We start from the raw sequence: 24,015 nt of genomic DNA, 5'->3' as shown, positions 1-24,015 counted from the left end.
GGTTACTTGAAGCATTATTACCATCAGTAGAAATATTGCTTTGTTTGGTGGTGACTCTTCAGTGAGTCTGTCTGCCTTGCAAATACATTTATGTCAAGGAGGTCCAATGATCCAGTTGCCACACTAACTACCAGGAGGGTTGTTTTTTTCTGCCCATATTCCTTAGACTTCTGGACTTAGACCGCTTTTGTTTGAGATAATATAATTATTAAAAGAGAGAGAGAGGCCCAATAGATGGTATAGTGGTTAAAAGCAAAAAGTGATCTGCCATAGGACTGGTGTTCATTTCTAGCACCCATGTATATATGCAAGGCTTTCTTTTTTCGGAGACTTATTATTAGTTATGAATGTTTGGCTTAACTTAGGCTCGTTTCTGGCTAGCTCTTTTAACTTAAAATTAACCTCTCTTTATTTATTTTTGCCTGGGGGCCTTTTACCTTTCTGTATATTTTACTTTCACTGCTTCTTGTGTCTGGCTGGAGGCTGCCTGTCTTTTGGGCATGTCCCTTTATTTCTCCCTTCTCTTCTCAAGCCTAGATTTTTCCTCCTATTTATTCTCTGTTCCTGACAGTTCCACCTATCATTTCTCTGCCTGGATATTGGCCGTTCAGCTTTTTACTAGACCAACCAGACAAGGTGAAACAAATGCACAGACAAGGTGAAACAAATACAACATATCTTTGCATTCGAAGAAAGGCAGAAGAACAAATGTAACACATCTTTACATAGTTAAGTATTCCACAGCACAGGTAGCTTGGAACTACTTGTAACTCCAGCTCCAAGGGATCGAATGTTATTTTCTGGGTTCCTTGAGCTCCCACATAAACATGGCACACACAGAGATACAAATAAACATAAACATAAGTAAATAAATGATAAAAGAGATAAGGTAAATTTTGTCAATAAAGTTTTTTTCTTTGAAATCCATATAGATCATGCTTATGGGTTCCACATTTAGATTTGAAACTAATTGTAGACAAGTTAAAAAGTTTTTTTCTTTTTTTTCTTGCAGGTGTAATCCAGAGAACAGTTTTCAAACATCTTTGCTTACTTTTGACACTGAGCAGTTGGGATTTAGGCATATGAGGAGGTACTGTCACTCAAAACAGTGTCTAGTGAAGACGACAAGAAAGAGAGAAAAGGATCGGAAAAAGAAGCTAAAATCCCATAGGAAACCATGGTGGGTGATTACTGGTATTTCTTCATTTTTTTAGTTATAAAAATTATGTATAATGTAAAATTGGCAATGTTAACAGTAAGGGTAGATAGTGAACAGTTGTCTTGGTTTCAGTGCCTCAGACAAATATGGTTGCTCTACTATTTTTACTTGGTATATGTATGAAGGTCAGAGAATGACTTAAAGAAGTTGGGTCTCTCCCTTCTACTATGTGGGTCCCATGGATCAAGCTAAGGTTGTTAGACTTTTCTAATCTTTAAGAAAAGATGAAGGGGCTGGGGAGGTGGTTCAGAGATTAAGAGCATTTTCTGCAATAAACTTGGATTGGGTTCTCAGCAGGCATTTGGTGGCTCACAACCATTTGTAACACCAGTTCTGAATGATCCAATGCCCTCTTCTGGCTTCCGTGTGTACTGCATGTGTGTGGTGCACAGTCACACATGCTATGCTGTGTGGCAAAAAGCACCCACACATATAAAATTAATAATACACAAATCTTAGCAAAAAATAATAAATATTAACAACAACAGAAAAATTAGAAACCACATTTTAGAGCCCAAGCTATGGCTACTGTATGCCATAACTCACTAAATACAAAGAGTACGAATACTAAACAGTATTTTAGAATAAAACTGGCATTAACAAATTACTGTAGTTCAGTAGTCTTGAACTTTAAGTAATATCTATCTAGACCTTTACATGAAGTTCTGATGAAATTTAAATAATTTTTCTTCCTCATGAAAATTAAATAATTTATCCAAATGAATGGTGGAAGAGTTTCTAAAACATGAATTATAACTGGAAAGGTACCACTTTTACATGCTTTTAATATAATAGAGTTAATTGTTGGGCATACTAAGGAGTGTTAGAGTGGATGTCAAGGAAGTTTGGGTTTTGTGAGAGGTAAGACTTTGAATTCATGGTGTTAGATGAGGTCTTGGTCCTTACATTTTTAAATTACATTTTTGTGTATTGCGTGTATTCTGTGTGTACATGAATTTGCATGCCATAGCATATATATGTAGGTCAGAGGACAACTTACAGGAATTGGGTCTCTTCCTTTTACTATGTGGGTGCCATGGATCAAGCTCAGGTTGTCAGGCTTGGTTGCAGGTGCCTTTACCAGCTGAGCCCATCCACCAACTGGTGCCTAGGTAAGATTTGCTGAGTTTTTACCCTTCATATTTTAGTTATACAGAATATTGTGTAAATTTTTCCCCCAAGTACGTGGTTTTAAAAGACATTGTAAGTTAGGAGAAAAAGAATAAAATATTAATTACCAGTGTATTTTTAAACATATTGTTTAGCAAGTATGATAGTATTTCTTTAGATGTTAAATGCTTCTAAAAAGTATTTTGCCAAGGTCTGAAAGCAGCTAATTTGCTTTTATGGAGAAGAAATTCTGTAATATCTTAGTTCAGAATGGTGGGAAAAAAATGTTAACTTGGGTTTTTCTCTGTTGATCTCTGTTTTTTTTGGTGAAATACAGAAAAAAAAACAGTGTGACTTGTGTTGCCTTCCTTGTGAATTATCTGCTTCTAGCAGAATTTAGTTTTGTTTTAATTGTAGTCTTTATAGTCCTATGATTTAATGTCATATATATATAATATGTTGTAATAGGAAGCGGTGGGCCGCTTCCCGCCACCCGGCTAGCTTTACCCAAAATAATTACATGGAAACTATTCTTTTAAACACTGCTTGGCCCATTAGCTCTAGCCTCTTATTGGCTAGCTCTTACATATTGATCTAACCCATTTCTAATAATCTTTGTAGCCCACAAGGTGGCTTATCAGGAAAGATCTTAACCTGCGTCTGTCTGGAGTGGGAGAATCATGGCGACTGCCTGACTCAGCTTCTTTCTCCCAGCATTCTGTTCTGTCTACTCCACCTACCTAATTTTCTGTCCTATCAGAGGCCAAGCAGTTTCTTTATTACTTAACCAATGAAACAACAGATAGAAAGATGACCCTCCTCCATCAATAATACATATATAAAGCTTTTTTGTAATTAATTTTAGCTTAGGTGATGTAAAAATTTTGTGTTCTAATTAATTTCATTCATCATTTTTTGGTTTTTAGTGCTGCTTTTGATTTTTAAGATTCAATGATCATTTTTCTGTTTTATTGTATAGTTCTTCTGGTCTAATTATTTTAATACTTAAATATGTTTGTCTGGAGCTTATTGGAATAAATCTTTCAGTGATTTTGATGGTGAATGCAATACATGTGTTAATTAGCTTGGGAAATTGATTGCTTTGGAATATGTATTTTCCTTGTTATGAAATTTGGAGTTCTTCTTGTTCAAACTCTTACATCAAAGATTTGAATGTCAAATGCTAAACATTTTTGTAGTGGCTTCCACATTCACATTATAAATTTGCATCTTTTATTTTTACTCTGTTATATAGTCTTAATTAAAGTGTGCAAATCTCTAGCGCTTTGGGAGGTAGCCAGGTGTCATGTTGTGAAGAACCATTTATTCCTAGAGAAATGAATTTATTTTTTTCCTTCCTCGATACAAGGTTTCTCTATGTAGCCCTGACTGTCCTGGCTGTGTAGACCAGGCTGGCCTTGAATTCACAGAGCTCTGTTTGCTTCTGCCTCCCCAGTGCTGGGATTAAAGGCATGTATCACCACCGCTTCTGCATTTCTAGAGATTCTTGAAGCTACAATGTCATGTGGTATTTGTGGTATGGATTTTTTTTTCTTGTTCTTTTTTTGGAAGGGTTATCAGAAAGCACAGGTTCAGTGCTTAGTGTGACTGATGTGAATATTATCATCACATGAGTGAAATAACTGCTATTTTTTTGGGTGCGGTTTAATAAAATAGGACTTACACATTTATGCACATTTTTTATTATTTGAACATTAACTGTTTTATAGTGGTTATCAGTTGGTGCCATGTTGTCTTAAAACACTGTTATCCTTTCAAGGTGACATTTCTTTTGTTAAAGTTTTTCTCCCCCCCTTCTAACAGAGATCTATTAGATCTTTTGCCAATGACGATCGCCATGTTATGGTGAAGCATTCAACAATCTATCCATCTCCGGAGGAGCTTGAAGCTGTTCAGAATATGGTGTCTACTGTTGAATGTGCTCTTAAACATGTCTCAGACTGGCTGGATGAGAATAAAGGCACAAAAACTGATGGGGAGACAGAAGTAAAGAAAGATGAGGCTGTGGAAAACTATTCCAAGTGAGTGTTGAATAGCTTTTATCAAGCTTTGCTTGAAAAGCTTGTGGGTACTCTGATTTGGTGATGTACTTGCTGTTCTTTGAATTTTATCATATGTGACATAACCAAGAAAGTAAATGTTTCATGGAATTTTTTTTTCTGAGTTAAATTCTGTAAGAAAGTGAGGAAGAGTAATTAGTAGAATCAGAAAAAAGATAGTTCTTACAGGACCCCTTTTGATAGTACACTAATGTTTGAAGATTATGATAGTTCATTTGCTATGTTGGTTTAGCCTCCTAAGTTCTAAAATAAATAGTAATAAATAGTAATATTTTCTGTTTCAAGAAAGTCAGAAACACTCTTTCTAGCTGGGCATGGTGGCGCATGCCTTTAGTTCCAGCATGCCAGAGGCAGAGGCAGGTGGACAGTCTGGTCTATATAGTGAACTTCAGTTCAGTCAGGGCTACATAATGAGACCCTGTCTCAAAACAAAACAAAATAAAAAATACTGTTTCTGTTGGACATTTTGAAATCATAGTATAGGAAAATATACTAGCAACATTAACTGTATTTACTTTGTTAATTCATAGAATGTATCAGTATCTTTGCACATTGTTACATAGTGTTAATGTTCATTTTGTGTTATTTGTAGAAGGAAGGACTAATGGAAGCCTGGCCTTCTAACAGTTACATGAGAAGTATTTTAGGCAGTAATAGTAGTGATCCATAAGATGAAACCACTCTGCTGCCTGCAGTCAGATCATGAGATTTTATGTCATGCTAGTTTGGAGGTATTGTTTTGAGCACTGTTTTTTTTGTTTGTTTGTTTGTTTTTCGAGACAGGGTTTCTCTGTGGTTTTGGAGCCTGTCCTGGAACTAGCTCTTGTAGACCAGGCTGGTCTCAAACTCACAGAGATCCTCCTGCCTCTGCCTCCTGAGTGCTGGGATTAAAGGCGTGCGCCACCACCGCCCGGCTTGAGCACTGTTGTTATGATTAGAGTAAGTCCTCCTATTCTTGGAAAATAAAGTTTATTTGATTGGTTGTACCATTTTTATAGGTTTAAAACATTACTTTAGTTTTGGTTTATATAAGTGAAAAATAAGACTTCAGAATTTCTCCTCAGCTTTCAGTTTTGTTTCACTGTGGTGAGTAGACAAGGAAGAGTAGAATAGAATTGGTAAATGGATGGTCTATATTGAAAGATAGTGCGACTTTTTCCTCTTTAGTTCAAAGACAAGCAGTGAGCTTCATGCTGAAGAGCATGGCAACTGACATGTAACTGCACACTGGAGTGTGTCTCAGTTTGTAGGTTCTTGTAAGTAACCCAGCGTTTCTCAAATATGATGCTTTAACATGGTAATTCTTTAATTTGGGGCTCATGGTAATGATATTTTCCAGTGATTAGATTACTTAGGGACCTACATAGTGAGGCTTTTTCTGTATGTATTTTAGTTCTTAGGCAAGTTAAGTCATTAATGGTTTCCAGATTTTAATTCTAGTATTTATGCTGGGGTTTTTTTTTCAAGATTTTTAAAAATTAGGACTTTTATACACAGGATTCCCGTTCCTATTCTTTATTATTGAGATTGGCTTAGTTGTAGAAAGCAATCAGACAATTTTCTGAGTTAGATGAAATTACTTTGCTTTAAATAAATGCTTTAAAAAGAATATGTGATCTACACTTTCAGTCTTTAAAATACAGCTTTATGTTTGGATACTCTTCGTTGTCTGTGTCAAGTCTTTGCGTTTGTGGAAAAATTTCAGGTTGGGTACTTGTCTGTAATTTCTTGCCACATGGTAGAACTCAAGGAGTACCGAGTAGATCTGTTCATTACTCTGTGTAAACCAAGGGCTGATGTATCTTACATTTAGAGTTGTGTTCCATAGACACCCGTATTTGGGCTCCTAGTCTACAATAAATGCTTCAAAGAGCATGAAGATCAGCAAGACCAGGCAGAGCATTGTTAAGCACAATCTAGTGTCAAGCTCTTAAGCATAGCTGCTGTCTGTGCTTTTCCTTGAATTTATTTGTTTACCTTTTTACAGTCTTGACTCCAAAGTCAAATCAGGGGCATTAGGTCCCACAATTTATATGATTAGCAATGTCAGAACTGTTTTCTCAGTTTATTTTATTGATTTACTTGTTTTCCAGTAACTGTTATATTCAAATTTATCATTTAAGTTCAGGACTTTAGAATTAGGAATTAGTTTGCTCAATCATATTGTCTTTTACATGTGGGATAAGATGAGACATGTTATAACTATAATTTAGAATTTAATAAGTGCGCTTATTACTTACATTACTGTGTGCAACCTACTTTTTCCAGATCATTTTTCATTATTTCAATAAACCAACTAGCCTGTTATTATTTTGTGTGTGTATGTGTGCGTGTGTGCGTGTTGGCAAAAGTAGTCTCTGTGTCTTCCAGATTCCCTTGCTTCCTTTTTCCTGTTACTTATGTTAGTAGGAGTGGTCTTGAGCATTCTAGGCAAGTGCTCTACCATTGAGCTATATATCATCCATTTTTTTCTTAGTATCTATGCTTAAGTTTCCTCTGGATAAATTAAAGAAGAGGGAGATAAAATGCTGTTGTTTCTAGTAATCAGAAAAAGCTTTATGAGCCTGACATTGGTGGCACATGCCTTTAATTATAGCAGTTGGGAGGTATAGGAAGGTAGATCTCTTAAGTTTAGCCTAGTCTATAGAGCCATTTCAGTTCTAGTACAGCCAGGGCTACAAAGAGAAAGTCTGTCTTTTTTTAAAAAAAAAAGTCAGGGAGGGGAGGGAAAGAAAAACACTTTATTATAGAGGTAGTATTTGGAAATGGCTCAGAGGATCTGGTAGGGTTTTGGTAACAGTGAAGGCAAAGCAAAAATCTCTGCAAAGGTTTAGATGTGAAATAAATATAAGAACTGTTTGAGAAATAGTTGTTATTCAGTAAATAGTAAAGGTTTTAATGTATGTTGAGCTCTGACAAAGTTCCTTGCTTATGTTGAATTCTATGAGAATTGCTATATGAGAAAAGGTTTAGTCCTGTTTTATGGAGAAACAGGTTCAAAGAAGTCAAGTATGTGTAATCCATCCTCTCTCACACAGTCATAGAGCCAGAGTGTAAACCAGGAAGCCAAGAGGCCTTCTAGATTGCCTGCTACACTGTGTTGAATGTCCAAATGTTCACAGGGACATAAAGGAAAATATGTGGGATGTTACCCAAAATAGTGGTTTGGAGAGATTTTGCAGTATTCTGCATGTAATAGTGTAGTTATATATGTATTTTGATAAACAAATCTTTCCTGAAGACCGGAGGCAGAGCTAAAGCCTCTAGAGGTCAGGCAATGGTGATACACATCTTTAATCCCAGCACTAGAGGGAATAAAAAATGGGGGGGGGGTAGAGAGAGGCTTAGCCTGTTTAGTTTGCGGTTGTCCAGCCATGGTAGAGGTAAGACTTCTCTAGTGGCTTGACTGCTTTGCTTTTCAGACCTTCAGGCAAGATTTATTTACTAAAATACAAATAATATAATAAATCAAAGGTGCTAGAGGTAAGGCTGGTAAGGAAGGGGTTATCGAAATACTCTAGTGAGAATTTGAACAGACTAGTTTGAAGACAAGATTTTTCAAGGTGACTATGGAGAAGGGACTATACACATTAGTGAGACAGAGTAAGAAACAGTTCAAGATTACTGGTGGCATTCCAGTAGTTACTTGCATTTGTCTCCATCTCGACTTACACTGTCTTTATTACCTTAATGTTTATTGAATCTCTACGATGGCTCAGGCACTGAGTGGGTAGTTAATTTTTAACTTCCCGTCTAATTTGCATCACAGTATAGTACTGTCTTCTTCATTTCATTCTCATTTTCACTTTCTTTTGACTAACTGGCAATTCTTTGCTAAACCATGCCCCTTCCAGTCTAGTCAAACTTTACTTGCTTGTCATCTGTAATTGTAACTATTTCTTTAGAAGCAACCACAGAATGTAAAGAGCCTGACTGTTATGGTCAAGTCTCCAGAGTTTAAGTTCAGGCATTGATATGCTACTTAAAAAGAAAATAAGTTTATTTATCATGTATGTTGGGGTAGTGGTGTGGTGTGTGTGTGCATATGTGAGTATATGGCATGTGTGCTTCACATGTTGGGGCCATAGGTTGATGTTGGGTTCTCTTTCATTTTTTCCCTCTGTCCCACATTCTTTAAAATGTTTTAAGATGTCTCTCACTGGACACCAACCACCAGGGAATGTTCCCATATCTCTTTCCCTAGTGTTCCTGCACTCAGCTTTTTTGTGGGTGCTGGGGATTAGATTTTAGGCCATCATCAGTGGGTGAAGCAAACACTTCACCCACTGAGCCATTTCCCCCAATTTTTCTCATATGTTCTTTAGTTACTGCTAAAATTTACAGAAGCGTAAAAATAGTAGTTTGAAAAAATATTGGAGGTGTTTGAATATTCTTGGGATTCTTGAGTAATAGAGGTGTCATAATGAATTAAAATACCTATAGTGTGACATGATCCTTGTTCAATTTTTAGGGAAAAGTAACTTTAAATGTGAGAGCCTTAAATCTCAGGTTTAATTTGTAGATTTTTGAATGTATATAGTAGTTTATTTATGTAGGTATCCAGGAAGGCAATGTATGATTAATTGTAGTTTGGGAAATAGGTTATAGAAAAAATAATAATACTGCCTTTTTATTTGTAGGGATCAAGGTGGCCGGACATTGTGTGGTGTAATGAGGATTGGCTTGGTTGCAAAAGGCTTGCTGATTAAAGATGATATGGACCTCGAGCTGGTTTTAATGTGCAAAGACAAACCCACGGAAACCCTGCTAAATACAGTCAAAGATAACCTTCCTGTTCAAATTCAGGTAAGAAGTGTTTAACTGCATTTGAGAATTTGTAAAGAGTTGAGAAACAGTGATCTTGATGACTATTAACAAGAATTGGTAAGTCAGAGATAGTTATTAAAAAAAAGAATGCCAGTGTTATTTGGTCAGTGATGAACTCACATTTAAAGTACATTTCTGGTGACTTATACTCAGGATATATTTACCAAAATAAGTCTTAAACCTTACATGCATGTCTTGCTGAGACTCTATATCTCCCTACCCCCATTTTGTATATGTCTCTAAGTATTATAAAATTCATGGAAGAGTTGGCGAGGTACTACAAAGAAGGTCCAGCCCTGGCGGAGGTGGTGCATGCCTTTAATCTTAGTACTCAGGAGTCAGTGGCAGGTGGATCTCTGAGTTTGAGGACACCCTGATCTACAGAGTGAGTTCCAGGCTGTCCTGGAACTCACTGTCTCTAAACCCTCCCCCATCCAAAAAAAAAATCCACACAACTGTAGATAATTTCATAATGATACCTTAAAATTATTTTGAATTTAAAAATGATTTGAAGATTTGGGGCCTGGAGAGAGATGACTCAGGTTAAGAGCATCATCTACTCTTAATGAGGTTTTGAATTCAGTTCTCAGCAACCACAAGGTACCTCACAACTATCTATAATGATCTGGTGCCCTCTTCTGGCCTGCAGGCATACATGCAGGCAGAACACTGTATAAGTAATAAGTAGATAGTTTAAAAAGATGAAAGATTTGGTTAAATTTTAAATGTATTATTATGTGTGTGTGTGTGTTTGTGCATATGTGTGAAGCCAGAGGACAACTTTGTGGGGTCAGTTCCCTCTTCTTCCCTTTTTTTCAAAAATATTTTATTTAAATATTTATTTATTATGTATACAATATTCTGTCTGTGTGTATGCCTGCAGGCCAGAAGAGGGCATCAGACCCCTTTACAGATGGTTGTGAGCCACCATGTGGTTGCTGGGAATTGAACTCAGGACCTTTGGAAGAGCAGGCAATGCTCTTAACCTCTGAGCCATCTCTCCAGCTCCCCAACCCCCTTCTTACCTTTGTGTGGATTTTGGGGACTGAACTTAGGCTATCAAGCTAGCATACCAAACACTTTGACCTCTTTCAGGTCTTAAGAATTAGTTAATTTAAAGTCATGCATTTCTTTTTTTTTTAAATGAAGCCATTAAGATTTATTTGTTTGTTTATTTATTTATTTATTATGTATACAATATTCTGCCTGAAGGGCAAAAGAGGGCACCAGACCTCATTACAGATCAGATGGTTGTGAGCCACCATGTGGTTGCTGGGAATTGAACTCAGGACCTTTGGAAGAGCAGGCAATGCTCTTAACCACTGAGCCATCTCTCCAGCCCAGTCATGCATTTCTTAAGTTTATAGAAAGTTACTCTTCCTGGTTTGTTTCCAAGTTGTTTTCCCATCGGGTTGGGTTTAGAAAGTTTTAATGTTGGCCTGCTTTTGGGCCTTGGCCACCCTAAGACCCACCTTGCCCACCTATCACAGAGATGTATTCAACATTGATTAGGAAGTTGAGATTGTCTTTCATTTCAGTTATGTGTTACCTGTAATCTATTGGATTGTACTTACTTGGTAATTTAGACTATCTTCATATCTGTATCACAGAAATAGATGTTAGCCCATATAAGTCTAAAGTTTTTTTTGAGTTGGTAAATGCTCACTTGTCTGCCCATGCTTGCTTGCTTCATTCATTCTTGAAAAATAATATATTTTTAAGGATTTTTATTTTTTAATCTTTCTAAAAACAATCTTAATTTATATAGCAATCCCAGTACCCTCTCCCTCCGGGTCTTTCCACTCCTCCCACCTTCTCCCCACCACTCTCCTTATCCACTCCACAGAGAGGGTGATGCCTCCCATGGGGAGCCAACAAAGTCTGTTACATCACTTGAGGCAAGACCTCCCTGTGTCTAGGCTGAGCAAGGTATCCCTCCCTCCATAGGGAATGGGCTTCAAAGAGCCAGATCATGTACTAGGGATAAATACTGGTTCCACTGCTAGTTCCTCCACAAACTGCCTATGCAGTGCAGCTGTCACCCACATTTAGAGGGTCTAGTTTGGTCTTAGACTGTCAGTCTGGGCTCAGTGAGCTCCCACTAGCTCAAGTCAGCTGTTTCTGTGGCTATCCCCATCATAGTCTTGGCTCCTTTGCTCATAATATTGCTCCTCCAGGAGTTCAGCTTAGCTGTGAATCTTTGCATCTGCTTCCATCAGTTACTGGATGAAGTTTCTATAATGACAATTAAGGTAGTCATCAATCTGACTACAGAGGAGGGCCATTTGAGGCAACCTCTCCACTATTGCTAGGAGTCTTAGCTGAGGTCATCATTGTGGATTCCTGGGAGTTTCCCTAGTCCCTGGTTTCTTGCTAACCCCACAATGACTCCCTCTTTTAAGGTATCTCTTTTCCTTGCTCTCCCTCTCTGTTCTTTACCCAACTCAATTTTCTTGATCCCTCATGTTCTTCTCCCCCTCTACCCTTTTCCCCTCCCCGTTCTCCTTTCAACCTCCCCATACTCTACCCACACTGCCAATTTACTAAGGAGATTTTGTCTACTTCCGCTTCCCAGGGGGAGGATCCATGTATGTCTCTCTTAGGGTTCTCTTTGTTTCCTGTCTTATCTGGGTTGTAGGCTGTACGCTCGTTATCTTTTGTTTTATGTCTGATATCCACTTACATACCATATTTGTCTTTCTGTGTCTGGGTTACCTTACTCAGGATGTTTTTTTCTAGTTCCATCCATCTGCCTGCAAATTTCAAGATGTCATTTTTTTAAATGCTGAGTAGTAATCCATTGTGTAAACGTACCACATTTTCTTTATCCATTTTTTTTATTAATTTTTTTTAATTAGAAATTTCCACCTCTCCACCTCCTTTTTCCCTTCCCCTCCCCCCACTCCCTTCCTCTCCAATCCAAAGAGCAGTCTGGGTTCCCTGCCCTGTGGGTAGTCCAAGGTCCTCCCCCCTCCATCCAGGTTTAGGAACATTCTTATCCATTCTTTGGTTGAGGAGCATCTAGGTTGTTTCCAGGTTCTGGCTATTATGAATAATGCTGCTATGAACACAGTTGAGCAGATATCCTTGTGGTATGGGTTTATATCCTTTGGTATATGCCCAAGAGTGGTATTTCTGTGTTTTGAGGTAGATTGATTCCCAATTTTTTGAGAAACCGCCATACAGTGGCTGTACAAATTTGCACTCCCATCAGCAATGGCGGAATGTTCCCTTTACTCTACATCCTCTTTAACATAGGCTGTGGTTAGTGTTTTTGATCTTAACCATTCTGGCTAGTGTAAGATGGTATCTCAGTCATTTTGATTTGCATTTCCCTGATGGCTAAGGATGTTGAGCATTTCCTTAAGTGGCTTTTGATCATTATAGAGAATCCTTTGTTGAGAATTCTCTGTTTAGATCTGTACTCCATTTTAATTGGATTATTTGATATTTTGATACCTAGTTTCTTGAGTTCTTTGTGTATTTTGTAGATCAGCTCTCTCTCCAAAGTGGGGTTGGTGAAATTTTTTTTCCCATTCTGTAGGCTGTCGTTTTGTCTTGGTGACTATGTCCTTTGCCTTACTTAAGCTTCTCAGTTTTAGGAGGTTCCATATATTGTCGATCTCAGTGTCTGTGCTACTGGGGTTATAATTAGGAAGCGGTCTCCTGTGCCTATGCGTTCAAGACTAGTTCTTACTTTCTCTTCTCTGAGGTTCAATGTGACTAGATTTGTTGAGGTCTTTGATCCATTTGGATTTGAGTTTTGTGCTAGATGATAGATATGGATCTGTTTGCATTCTTCTACATGTCGACATCCAGTTATACCAGCACCATTTGTTGAAGATGCTTTCCTTTTTCCATTGTACAATTTTGGCTTCTTTGTCAAAAGTCAGGTGTTCATAGGTGTGCAGATTAAATATAAGGCTCTTTGATTTGATTCGATTGGTCCACCTGTCGGTGTTTGTACCAATACCAAATTGTTTTCATTCATTCTCCATAGTAGAGATTGAAGTTTGGGATGGTGTACAGGACTGTTTTGGTTATTCTAAGTTTTTTTGTTTTTCCATATGAAATTGAATTGTTTTGGGATTTTGATGTGGATTGCATTGAATATGTAGATTGTTTTTGGAAAGATTGACATTTTTACTTTGTTGATTCTACTTGTCCAAGAACATGGGAGATCTTTCCATTTTCTGATATCTTCTTCAATTTCTTTAAAGACTTGAGGTTGTTGTCATACAGGTCTTTCACTTGTTTAGTTAGAGTTACCCTGAGATATTTTATGTTGTTTTAAACATAAACATAAAATAAAAAAAATTATTTTTATTTTATGTGTATGAGTGTTTTCCCACTGTGTGTGTATGGGTGGTCAGAAGACAACACTGGATCCCCTGGAACTGGAATTAACAAACAGTTGTGAACTGACGTGTTGTTTTTGGAAACTGAGCCTGGGTCTTTTGGAAGAGCAGCCAGTGCTCTTAATTGAGCCATCTCTCTAGCCCTGTTTTGTTTCTTTTTAAATTTGTATTCCTTTTAAATGAGGCAGATGCCTAAAAAAAAAAAAAAACAAAAAAACATGTTTTTGTTCCTGATTTATTTAAGTGTGATTTTTTAAATTTGCAAACTTAAAAAAAAATACAAAAATCAGTGTATATTTATTGTATAAAATCTTAGATTTTTTTGGGTCATTCTTATATATATGAACCATGTGCTTTGACCTATTCACCCATTTGTTTCCTTCTTTTGTATTATTCTTCTACTTGTTCCCTTCCCAATGTCTTCTCTTTGTTTTCAAATCTTAAAAACAAACAAACAAATCCCTTGCCTAACTATTTATTTGCTTGTGGAAGTCAGAAGATAATTTATAAGAGTTAATTCTCTCAACAGTTACATTCTGAGGATTGAATTTAGGATCGGCAGGAAGCATCTTTAGCCACTAAGCTAGCTGTCTTGCCACCCTGCTTTCTCCTTTTTGAAAATCTAGTTTCTCTTAAGAAAGAAAACTTAAAAGGTGGGGCCCTGGAGAGCTAGCTCAGTGGTTAAGAGCACTTGCTGCTTTGCAGAGGACCCAGGTTCAGTTCCCAGCACCCACAAAGGTTGCTCACAGCTATTTCTAACTCCAGGATATCTGATGCTTTCTTCTGGCTTCCATCAGCACTGCACACATATGGTGGACTAACACGTACATAGGCAAAATATTCATGTACATTAAATGAAAATAAACAAAACTTTAAAAAGAAGAGAATCTACATACTACTTGTGTTTGTGACCCTGTCTTATCATTTGCCCACACGATCCTCTCTGGTTCCATCCATGTTATTGCAAACAATATAATTTAGTACTTATTGAGTAATAATTTGTTGTGTAAAATGGCCTTTCCCCCTAGTTATGTGAATTTGTAATTTGTTATAGTTTATTTGGGTCACTTTCTCTGTATTATACATGCTAACTGAACTTCAGAACTGTCTGTTTAGGTTTTTTTTTTTTTGACTTAGAGACTCTGTATGCCTCTGTTTTTCAAGTGTTGGCTTTAAAAGCTCCTATATTAACTTTTAGGGACTATTTTATTCTGTTTTAATTCTGAAAATATTCTTTCCTAAATAAAACTATATTTAGATTTTCTATTTTCAGTTTTGGTGGAGCAGTTTTTTCTTTTCAATTATTTTTATTTGTATTGGTGTTTTTGTCTGCATGCATGTCTGTGCAAGGGTGTCAGATCTTGGAGTTATAGTTGTGAGCTGCCATGTGGGTGCTAGGAATTGAATCCAGTTCCTTTGAAATAACAGTCAATGCTTCTAACCACTGAGCCATCTCTCCAGCCTAGAGCAGCTTTTTTTACTTGTTAAAAGTAGTTAGTTTCTTTCTGCCTTGCAGTCTCCCTCCCTTCTTCCCATCTTTCTTTTAAAACTGTTGTAATCATTTGAAAATGGAGAGTGATAGCTGTGTGAGCTTTACAGGATAAAGGGTTTTGACAAGGAAGGTCTAGTAATATGTTTGGGGCTAACAATACTTTGTAGCTATTTTTTTTTTTTTTTTAGGTTGTGGGGGGAGGTCTTCCTACATAGCTCTGTACTGGTACTTTTTGTAGACCAAGCTGACCTAGATTTGATACAACAGTCTATTGTATTGTGTTTTCTCTGTGTAGGTTTCACTTTTTGAACTCTGCATTGTTCCTTTCTCAAGTGAGGATTGTTATTTTTGAGTACCACAGTCTTAAAATGTTATTGTTGATCTAGTAAGTCTTCACAGAAAAAAAAATCACAGAGAGTAGAGATTGTACAGACCATCTCAAATTTTAGGAACTTTGGGCTTTCTTGGCTAGAGAGGACTAAAAAGACGTAAATATTCTAAAGTCTTTGAAGGATTATGTTAGAAGAGATGAAAGAGACTTGAACACTTAGGGCCAGTGGTGGATATTATGATTCATATATTTCAGTTTAACGCAAAGTCATTATAGCTTCCTAACAATGAATTTTCTGTATCTGGGTGAAGGTACATTTCATTGGAAAGTGGTAATCTTAATTGTCCACTGATGTTAAGATTAAGTTATTACACACATACACACATTTCTCTCTAAACCTGTGTCTAAGCATCCATACATTACTATTGTAATATTTCAGGAAATAATTTGAAGTATGACCTTCACATATGCCCTGCTACTACTCTACTAGTTGTCTGTGTGTCCGTGTGCACTGTCAAGAAATAATAATCTCTAATGGGACTTTCTTACAGACCAAATATCTTTTCTGAATAATAACTGTAGGAACAGTTTGGTTATTTACTCCCTTAATATAATTGAGGTAGAAATACACTTTTTTTTCCCTCTCTGTACTCTTTTCCAGGGTGATGTTAGAGCTTCTTTATACAAAGGAGGCAGAGGATGACAAACCCAATAACCTTTGAAGTTAGTCTACTCCAAGCTCACACTATGTTTATAATTTTGGATGTGTCTATTAATTGACAATTTTAGTTTGATTTCCAATAGATATCTTAAAATTTTCTAAAAATAATTTATTTTATATGCATTGGTGCTTTGCCTTAATTATGCCTGTATGAGGGCATCAGTTTCCCTGGAATGAGTTACAAGCAGGTCTGAGCTGCCATGTGGGTGCTGGGAATTGAACCTAGGAAGAGCAGCCAGTGCTCTCTCTTCACAACTGAACCATCTCTCTAGGTTGAATAGATATCTCTGTGTGTGTGTGTGTCTATGTGTGTGTGTCTGTGCACTTGCATGTGGAGGTCTGATCACAATTTGGTGTGTTCCTCTTTCTCAAGCACTGTTCTTGTTAATTAGGATAGGCAGGACGGTTGGCCATCGAGCCCCAGCGATCTGTGTGTACCCATCTCCTCAGTTCAGGGTCTCTAGGAAGGTGCCACTGTGCCTTTTATTTAAAAAACAAATACTTTTATTTAATGTTGTGTGCACCATGTAGTGATGCCTGAGGAGCCAGAAGAAGGCATTTGGTCCTCTAAACTGGAGTTACAGATGGTTTATATGGGTGCTGGGAGCTGATCTCTGGTCCTCTCCAAGAGCAGCAAGTGCTGTTTACCACTGAGCCATCTTTCCAGCCCTGTCTATTGTTTTATGTAAGTGCTGGGATCAGACTTGAGTCTTCATGCTTGCGTGGTAAACACGTTATAACCAACTCATTTCTCCAGCTCTCTAATAGATAACTTTAATGATTTTTTCTCCATTGGCAAAATGGTTGTGAATAGTTTGTGTCTGTGTGTGTGCGCGCATGTGTGCATGTGTTTCTTTATTTTACTTTTGGTTCTTCCATTTATAGTGAGGTCTTTTTTTTTTCCTTTTGCTTCTTATGTTCAATATTAGGGCAATAACTTTTCTTTTTCTTACTATTTGGAAAGTATTTAATATTAAAATAGTATTTTTTAAAAATGACTGAGTTCGTTTCAAACACACCTTACATTATTTCCTTCAGCTCATTGTATGTCAAGTAATAAGAAATGCCTTGTATTATTTATTTAGTTATAATTTATTGTACTATTTAATATACAATTTGGATTATTTTATGACAGCCCTAAGATTGTATGTTTATTTCTATGCATGCTAAAAACAGCAATGTAAATTTCCTTGTGGATGTCATTTGGATTATCTCATAATGATAAGTCTTAGTGGAATGGCTTCTGAGATCTGTTATACAAGGCAACTAACTTTATACTCATTCTTTCATGTGACTACAAGTCATTCATACTTTATTGATTTACTTTAAAAATTTGTATAATTTATATTCATAAATCCTTGGTAAGTAGTTTAGATTCTTTTGTCAACAGTGCTATAATTTTGAAGATCATTTTCAGCTATCTACTGTTGTATATTAATGTACAGTAATAATTTCAAGAATAATTATTTATATTCTATTATAATGCTGCTGGTGACATTTCACATGGAAGAAAATGGATTTAAATATTATTTCATAATTGTCTGCATGGTTGACATTATGATCCTTTTATGAGGGATGGAGAATGGGCTCGTTTAAGTTGAGAGAGGTTATCCCTGAAGTAAGGAACTAGTTACAGTTGTGGATTTTATTTACTCTTTTGCATAGTGATATTAATAGTTAATATTAGTCACAAACTTATCACAAGTGTCCCATTTAGAGATTTTAATCTGATTGAGTGTTTTTGATTTCTTGGTGACTTTTAGAAACTGACAGAAGAGAAATACCAAGTGGAACAATGTATAAGTGAAGCTTCCATTATAATTCGGAACACGAAAGAGCCCACACTGACTTTGAAGGTGATACTTACTTCTCCTCTAATTAGGGACGAATTGGAGAAGAAAGATGGAGGTACATGTGTGTATATATATCCACATACATACATATCTATGTTTTGTTTTGTTTATGTAACAGCTCTTTTCCATACTGTGATAACTATGTTTTGGGATTTAGGAGATTACAGACTTCATTTGCTTCTGTATGCTATCCCATGATATTTTTAAAGTTTTGTTTTTACATAGTATATTTTGTAGTTTCAGAGACCTGAGTATCATGTGGGCTTTAATTCTGCTTTAATTTTCCTACATTTCGATGATCTGCTTTCCTTCTTTTAGTATAATTTGAAGTCATTGGTCTCTGCTAACCAGTTCTATTATACTGGCTTACTGATCAGATTCAGAATTAAATATAGAATTAAATATAGAAGTATTTTAAAATTTGCTTGCTTATTTTGAAATTATTCACATGTTGTGTTTGACTTCTAATAATTACATACCCTTAAAACTTTTAGTTACTTGCTGGGCAGTTGGGGCGCATGCCTTTAATCCTAGCACTTGGGAGGTAGAGGCAGGGGATCTCTGTGAGTTTGAGGCAAACCAGGTCAACAGAGCAAGATCTCAGGACAAACTGAACTGTTACACAGAGAAAACCCTGTTTGGAAAAACAAAACAAAACAAAAAAAGTTGAATTTCTTGTGTGTACATTTGGTTTATAGAATAAAAAGTATTAGTGAGTATATTTTACTCTTTTAATCTTCAGAGAGTGTATTTGTGTGTGTGTGTGTGTTTGTGTGTGTGTATGCGCATATGTGCACACACGTAAATTTTTATTTTGGAGTCAGGGTTTCCTGGCATAGCCCTGTTGACTTGAAATTTGCTATGTAGAATTGTATGGCTTTGAACTCAGATACTTATGCCTGCTTCTACCTCTTCAGTGCTGAGATTAAAGGCTTGAGCCAGTTCACCTGCCTTGAGTAAATTTTTGAGAAACTTTTTACCCTGTTACATTTTAAATAAGATGTGTGTTAAAAAAAAATCACTGTATGACACTGTCATTCTAATAAATATAGAACAGAAATTTACCTAACTGTTGCTAGTTTTGAAAAGTAATGAGGTATGTATGGTGATCTTCATTTTCTTATGTTTTATCTTTTCAAGTTATCTTTTCGTACTCTTAGTCCAATTCAAAGATAAATGCCATGAGATATTTTCACTGTGTTGGACCTTTGACCTACTTAGCACTCTGTCAAAACAATTTCAAGGCCCTATGGTATATATGGGCCAGTAGAATATTTGCTATCTCATTTCATACCCCTTTAGCACAAATACCACGAAAGTAAAACGGAATAGGTCAGTTTTGTAGTTTATTTCAGATTGTTAAATATAGAAAAAGGCACACTTAACTGTGAAGTAGATTTTTGAGTTTTAGTTCCTAGACATGAATCATAGACTCATGGAACTAAAATAGATGGTCATCTTTTTAAAGTTTTTTTGGGGGAGGGTAGGTGGATTAGGTTATGTGGCCGACTAAAAGTCAGAAACCAGATACATTTTTGAGTCATTCAAATAAATAAAAGTACATCCAATCTATAGTTGAGTTTATTGCCTGTACTTTATTCCTTATGTAACATTTTGTAGCACCTTGGAAGAACCATTCTCTTAAATGGCTTAATTTTTTTTAACAGCAGATCTATGATTTCTGGTTTTCTGGTGTGTCAAGATGAGTTAATTTTGGTAAGCTGTGTTCTACTTGACCCTGTTGTACAAAACCAGCCATTTCTATGTAGAGTTGTAATTATAGGTGCTACTAAACATTATTTTTTCAAGGTTTTGTTTTTTGTTGGATGTTTTTTGAGATATGGTTTTTCTGTATAGCCTTGGTTGTCCTGGAACTTTCCCTGTTGGACAAGGTTTGCCCTAAACTTACAAAGATCTACTTGCCTTTGCCTCTTGAGTGCTGGGTTTAAAGGTGTGTACCACTACCACCTGGCTCTAAACATTATTTTTATATTGAGAGATGTTTGTTTATATCTGCTCCTTGCCTTACCTTTCATGGTATCAGGAAAATTCAAAGCTTTTTCTCTTGTGGTTTTGTGTACTTACGTGGGATTTTTTTGTCATAGCTGTCAGTTTTGATTCCCTCAGGCTTAACCTGTTGTTTAAAAACCTTAATTTTGGTACAGAGATACTGAAAACAGGCTCTGTTAATCACAGATTGGGGATTTGTATCAAACAGATTTACAGTCTTTTTTTGAGGTGTTTTTAGTTACTAAGGGTCTAAAGTCTTCCCTGTGCTGACTCATCAGCTGATGTGAGTTTAGTTAAGGTTAAGGCGTAAACTTGGAGCTGTTTTTTTTTTTTTTTAACAGATGTTACTTCTCTTCTTGAATGACAGGAAGTTTTTCTTTGCTCTTCTTAACAGCTCAGCCCCATTGACCAACTTGATTATTTCACAGCTTATTCATTTTTTCTATGGGGCCTTTGTCATAGACACCTTTTTGTCTATTTCCTGGGCTACTTGGAACATCCAACATAATTAATTGAGCATCTGCAATCTGGATTATGTAGTTCTGTTTGTTCACCTAGACACTATTCTTTCCCTTGATGTAAATCTTTCCATCTGCATACGATGGAAACACAAAGCACATTTAGCTTTCAGGGATATTGGGCACTGAAAGCTCTTCCCTTCTCTTCATTTTCTTTCTCAAAGTTAAGCAATGTCTTGTATTATCTTCCTCCATCTCAAGACATTGTATTATAGTATTCTGACTTGCTTTACCACTCCCAAATACACAATTTGCAGCAGATACACAAATTATCTATTTTTCTTCCCTGTCTTAACTTGCTAAGTTTGACAAAATCTAAACGAGAGGAAAGAAAGGTTGAGAACAGGCAGAGCCAGAGGACTGGGGCTAAGATAGGTCATTGGATTTCTCTTTAATATTTTCTGTGTAGAAGTGGATAACCATTCATTTCAAACCACCATTTATTTTTTAAGTTGTCAAGAGTGAATGAAAAATAACCTTTTTGAGGCAGGTGGATGGATACCTTACCTGAGTTCGAGACCAGCCTGGTCTGCAGAGTGAGTTCCAGGACAGCCAGGACTACATAGAGAAACCCTTTCTCGAAAAACAAAACAAACAACAACAACAAAAAAGTCTGTTTTAAAAAAATGTCACAGGGGCTGGAGAGATGGCTCAGTGGTTAAGAGTATTACCTGCTCTTCCAAAGGTCCTGAGTTCAATTCCCAGCAACCACATGGTGGTTCACAACCATCTGTAATGAGGTCTGGTGCCCTCTTCTGGCCTGCAGGCATACACACAGACAGAACATTGTATACATAATACATAAATAAATATTAAAAAAAAGTCACAAGTAAGACTTCTTGTATGCTAGCATAGTTTAACCCTTTACTAGAAAGCCATTTCTAGTACTAGGTATGTCCTTAAAAAAAAAGTACAAGAGCAAAAGCACAGATCTTGCTGCATAACATCTGTGTGTTCAATTGTTCACCTTATTAGTTTTGTGTGACATTGGACACACTTCTTAATTTCAAAGTATAGATAATAAAGAAACAGTAAATTGTTTGCAGCGTTCAGTGAGAGACTACATATACAGTGGGGTACACAACTAACTTCAGTAGTGAAGCACAAAAACTACTCTGCTTACTAAACACTGTTGTGTACTCAAACTGTCTCAACAGAGTGATGTGGTTATACTAGGTTTAGACAGCTGAACTTTAACATAGCTGAACTACTTATTTATTAATTTTTAAGTTTATTTTTGAGACAAAGACTTAGTATGTAGCTCTGACTGCGCTGGAACTCACCAAGTACGTCAGGTTGATACACCAGGCTAGCCTTGAACTCAGAGATCCTCTTGCCTAAGTAAGCCTCCTGTATGTAACCCCTGCCACACTCATCCACTTAGCTAAACTTTAAACCACACTTGAAATATGCAGTATTAGTTAGTGTACAGTGTACTCTGTGGTGCTAGTAATGAGCTGGCTTGTTGTGTAGTTATGTTCCTTGGAAGGCAGGTGTCTTTTCTGCCGCCTCCTCCTCCGCCTATCCTTTGTCCTAAGCACCTAGCACCGTACCTGATACAGAGGTAGATTACTAGAGAGTACCATACGTTAATCTTCACAGGGAATGTTCAGTCAACATACTGTCTGAGAAAATATAGTACAGTGTATAAAAAACAGAAAAATTAACAATAGGCAACATCTTACATGGCTTGACTAATATTTGTTGGAGATTTATTTCTGTTAGTGTTATACCCACCATGTTATAATCCACATATAAATAAAAAGAAAAAACTCACAGTGGCCTTAGAAGGGAGGTAACTGTTGGGCTGTTATAAGCAGGAATGTATCATATTTTGTTTAGCTAATCTGATAGAGTCCAGTATAGAATCCTCTAGTCCCTTCTTGCCTGGGGTTTCTGCATGGACTTGTAGTTGATTGTTTCTTTCTGACCATAAATAACATGACCTTAACTTTGGTGCTTGTGATTTTATAATAGAAATATATTTGCTATTGGGGGGGATGATAAATTGTTAAAAATTATGTTTACATTGCAGTTGTAAATTAAGAAGATAGTGAAAAATAGTGTTTTCTGTCATACTACTGAGGTAGAGTCAGAGCTTGATAGAGAAGAGTTGTTCTAGAGTTCCTTTTCACCTGTTGATGCCAGGGTGGACTTCTGGCTCTTTTTGGCAGAGGTTCACAGGTATATTTCCTGTTAGGGTCAGGACAGTAGATTGGTGCAGTCCATAATTGTGCTGCAGGTTTTATTTTCCTGCCTTCCCCAGGTGCTGAATATGCCCTATGCAGAGCTAACCTATGGTCATTTTCTTTCTGGGGCTTTATTATCACAATGATAGTGTTTGTGGCATAATTAGACTAAGAGGATAGTGCTTCTTGGTTCTACCTTATTGCTACATCTGTTTGATCATATTACTATGTCCTTGTGTTTTTTTCATGAATGGTAGTTCAGACATAATGTCTTTGCAGAAACTTCAAGGAATTGAGAGAAAGGAGATTTGAGAATATCCTTAGACATACTAAAAAGTTATGTAGGGTAAACTGACAGCTCGGCTTTGTCCAGAATTTTATGAAGACTGCCACGATACCCCAGCTCAGTTATTACACTTTTGAGGGGTCTAGACATATAACACAGCCACAGTCATTTATGGCTTTCCTTGTTCTTCCTCTCCAGGATAGTATTTTGTTAACAGGGCCAGATAACTTGCATGTAAGGGATTAAGAAAACATCTGTGTGCTGCAGAACAGTATTTGCTGGTGGTCACTGATCTAACCTTTAACCAAGTGAGCAGGTTTAGGCATAATACACTTCTTTTCAATGCTTCCTTTGTTGCACATACATTGTTCCAGTGCACATAAGCATACTGATGGCAGATTACAAAATCATTTTTATTCATTCATTCCTTCATTCCTTTCTTCCTTCATTCATTCCTTCATTCATTTTTGAGACAGAGCTTTTTATGCACCCCTGGTTTTGAATTCTAGTCTGGTCTGGAACTCACAGATACCCATCTGCCTGTGTCTGAAAGTGCTGGGGTTAAAAGTGTTTAGAACACAACTCCAGTGGTTCTGTTGTTTTTAATTAATTAATGACAATTTTTAAAGTAAGTCTTTGCTCACCTGAAGGCATAAGTCACAAACAATGCCACACCAGTTTGGAGTTATGATTAATAGGGTGTTATTTATTTAAAGGGGAAAAAACTTACAGATCACCGTCCCAGACAACAGCCATCTGCACACTCAGGAAGGGAGTTTAATCTCCGGGCAGAGCAGGAAGTGAAGAAGAGAGCAGAGGAAGTAGCCGCTTTTTTAAAGGGAGAGAGACCACGCCCCAATGGGCTGGTATCACAGCAGCTATTGGTTGGAGGGGCGGAAGGACCTCCCGCAACACCTCCCCCTTTTGTTTAAGTAAGAAAGTTCTAAACCTACTACGAAATTATATACAATAAGTACAAATATCCTATTCTAACTAGCTTAGGTCTTGTATAATAAATAA

General features: G+C 36.7%; 1 protein-coding gene across 4 annotated transcripts in view; it reads left to right on the top strand.

Annotated features, from left to right (window-relative positions):
- Window positions 1-24,015, top strand: part of Strbp (spermatid perinuclear RNA binding protein) — a 158,585-nt gene that overhangs the window by 67,995 nt on the left and 66,575 nt on the right. For all 4 annotated transcript variants that reach the window (XM_050124833.1, XM_050124830.1, XM_050124831.1 and 1 more), the window contains exons 2-5: window positions 1,013-1,180; window positions 4,154-4,371; window positions 9,051-9,216; window positions 17,903-18,047. In XM_050124833.1, coding sequence (XP_049980790.1) covers window positions 1,178-1,180; window positions 4,154-4,371; window positions 9,051-9,216; window positions 17,903-18,047 — 532 coding nt within the window. In that variant the 5' untranslated portion in view covers window positions 1,013-1,177. The remainder of the gene's footprint in view (window positions 1-1,012; window positions 1,181-4,153; window positions 4,372-9,050; window positions 9,217-17,902; window positions 18,048-24,015) is intronic.

Source organism: Alexandromys fortis, unplaced genomic scaffold (genome assembly GCF_014885135.2).
Source record: "Alexandromys fortis isolate MF-2015 unplaced genomic scaffold, M_Fortis_MF-2015_v1.1 scaffold_228, whole genome shotgun sequence".
Lineage (NCBI taxonomy): Eukaryota > Metazoa > Chordata > Mammalia > Rodentia > Cricetidae > Alexandromys > Alexandromys fortis.
Note: the sequence above shows the minus strand (reverse complement) of the source record. Positions and strands in the feature narration are given on the sequence as shown.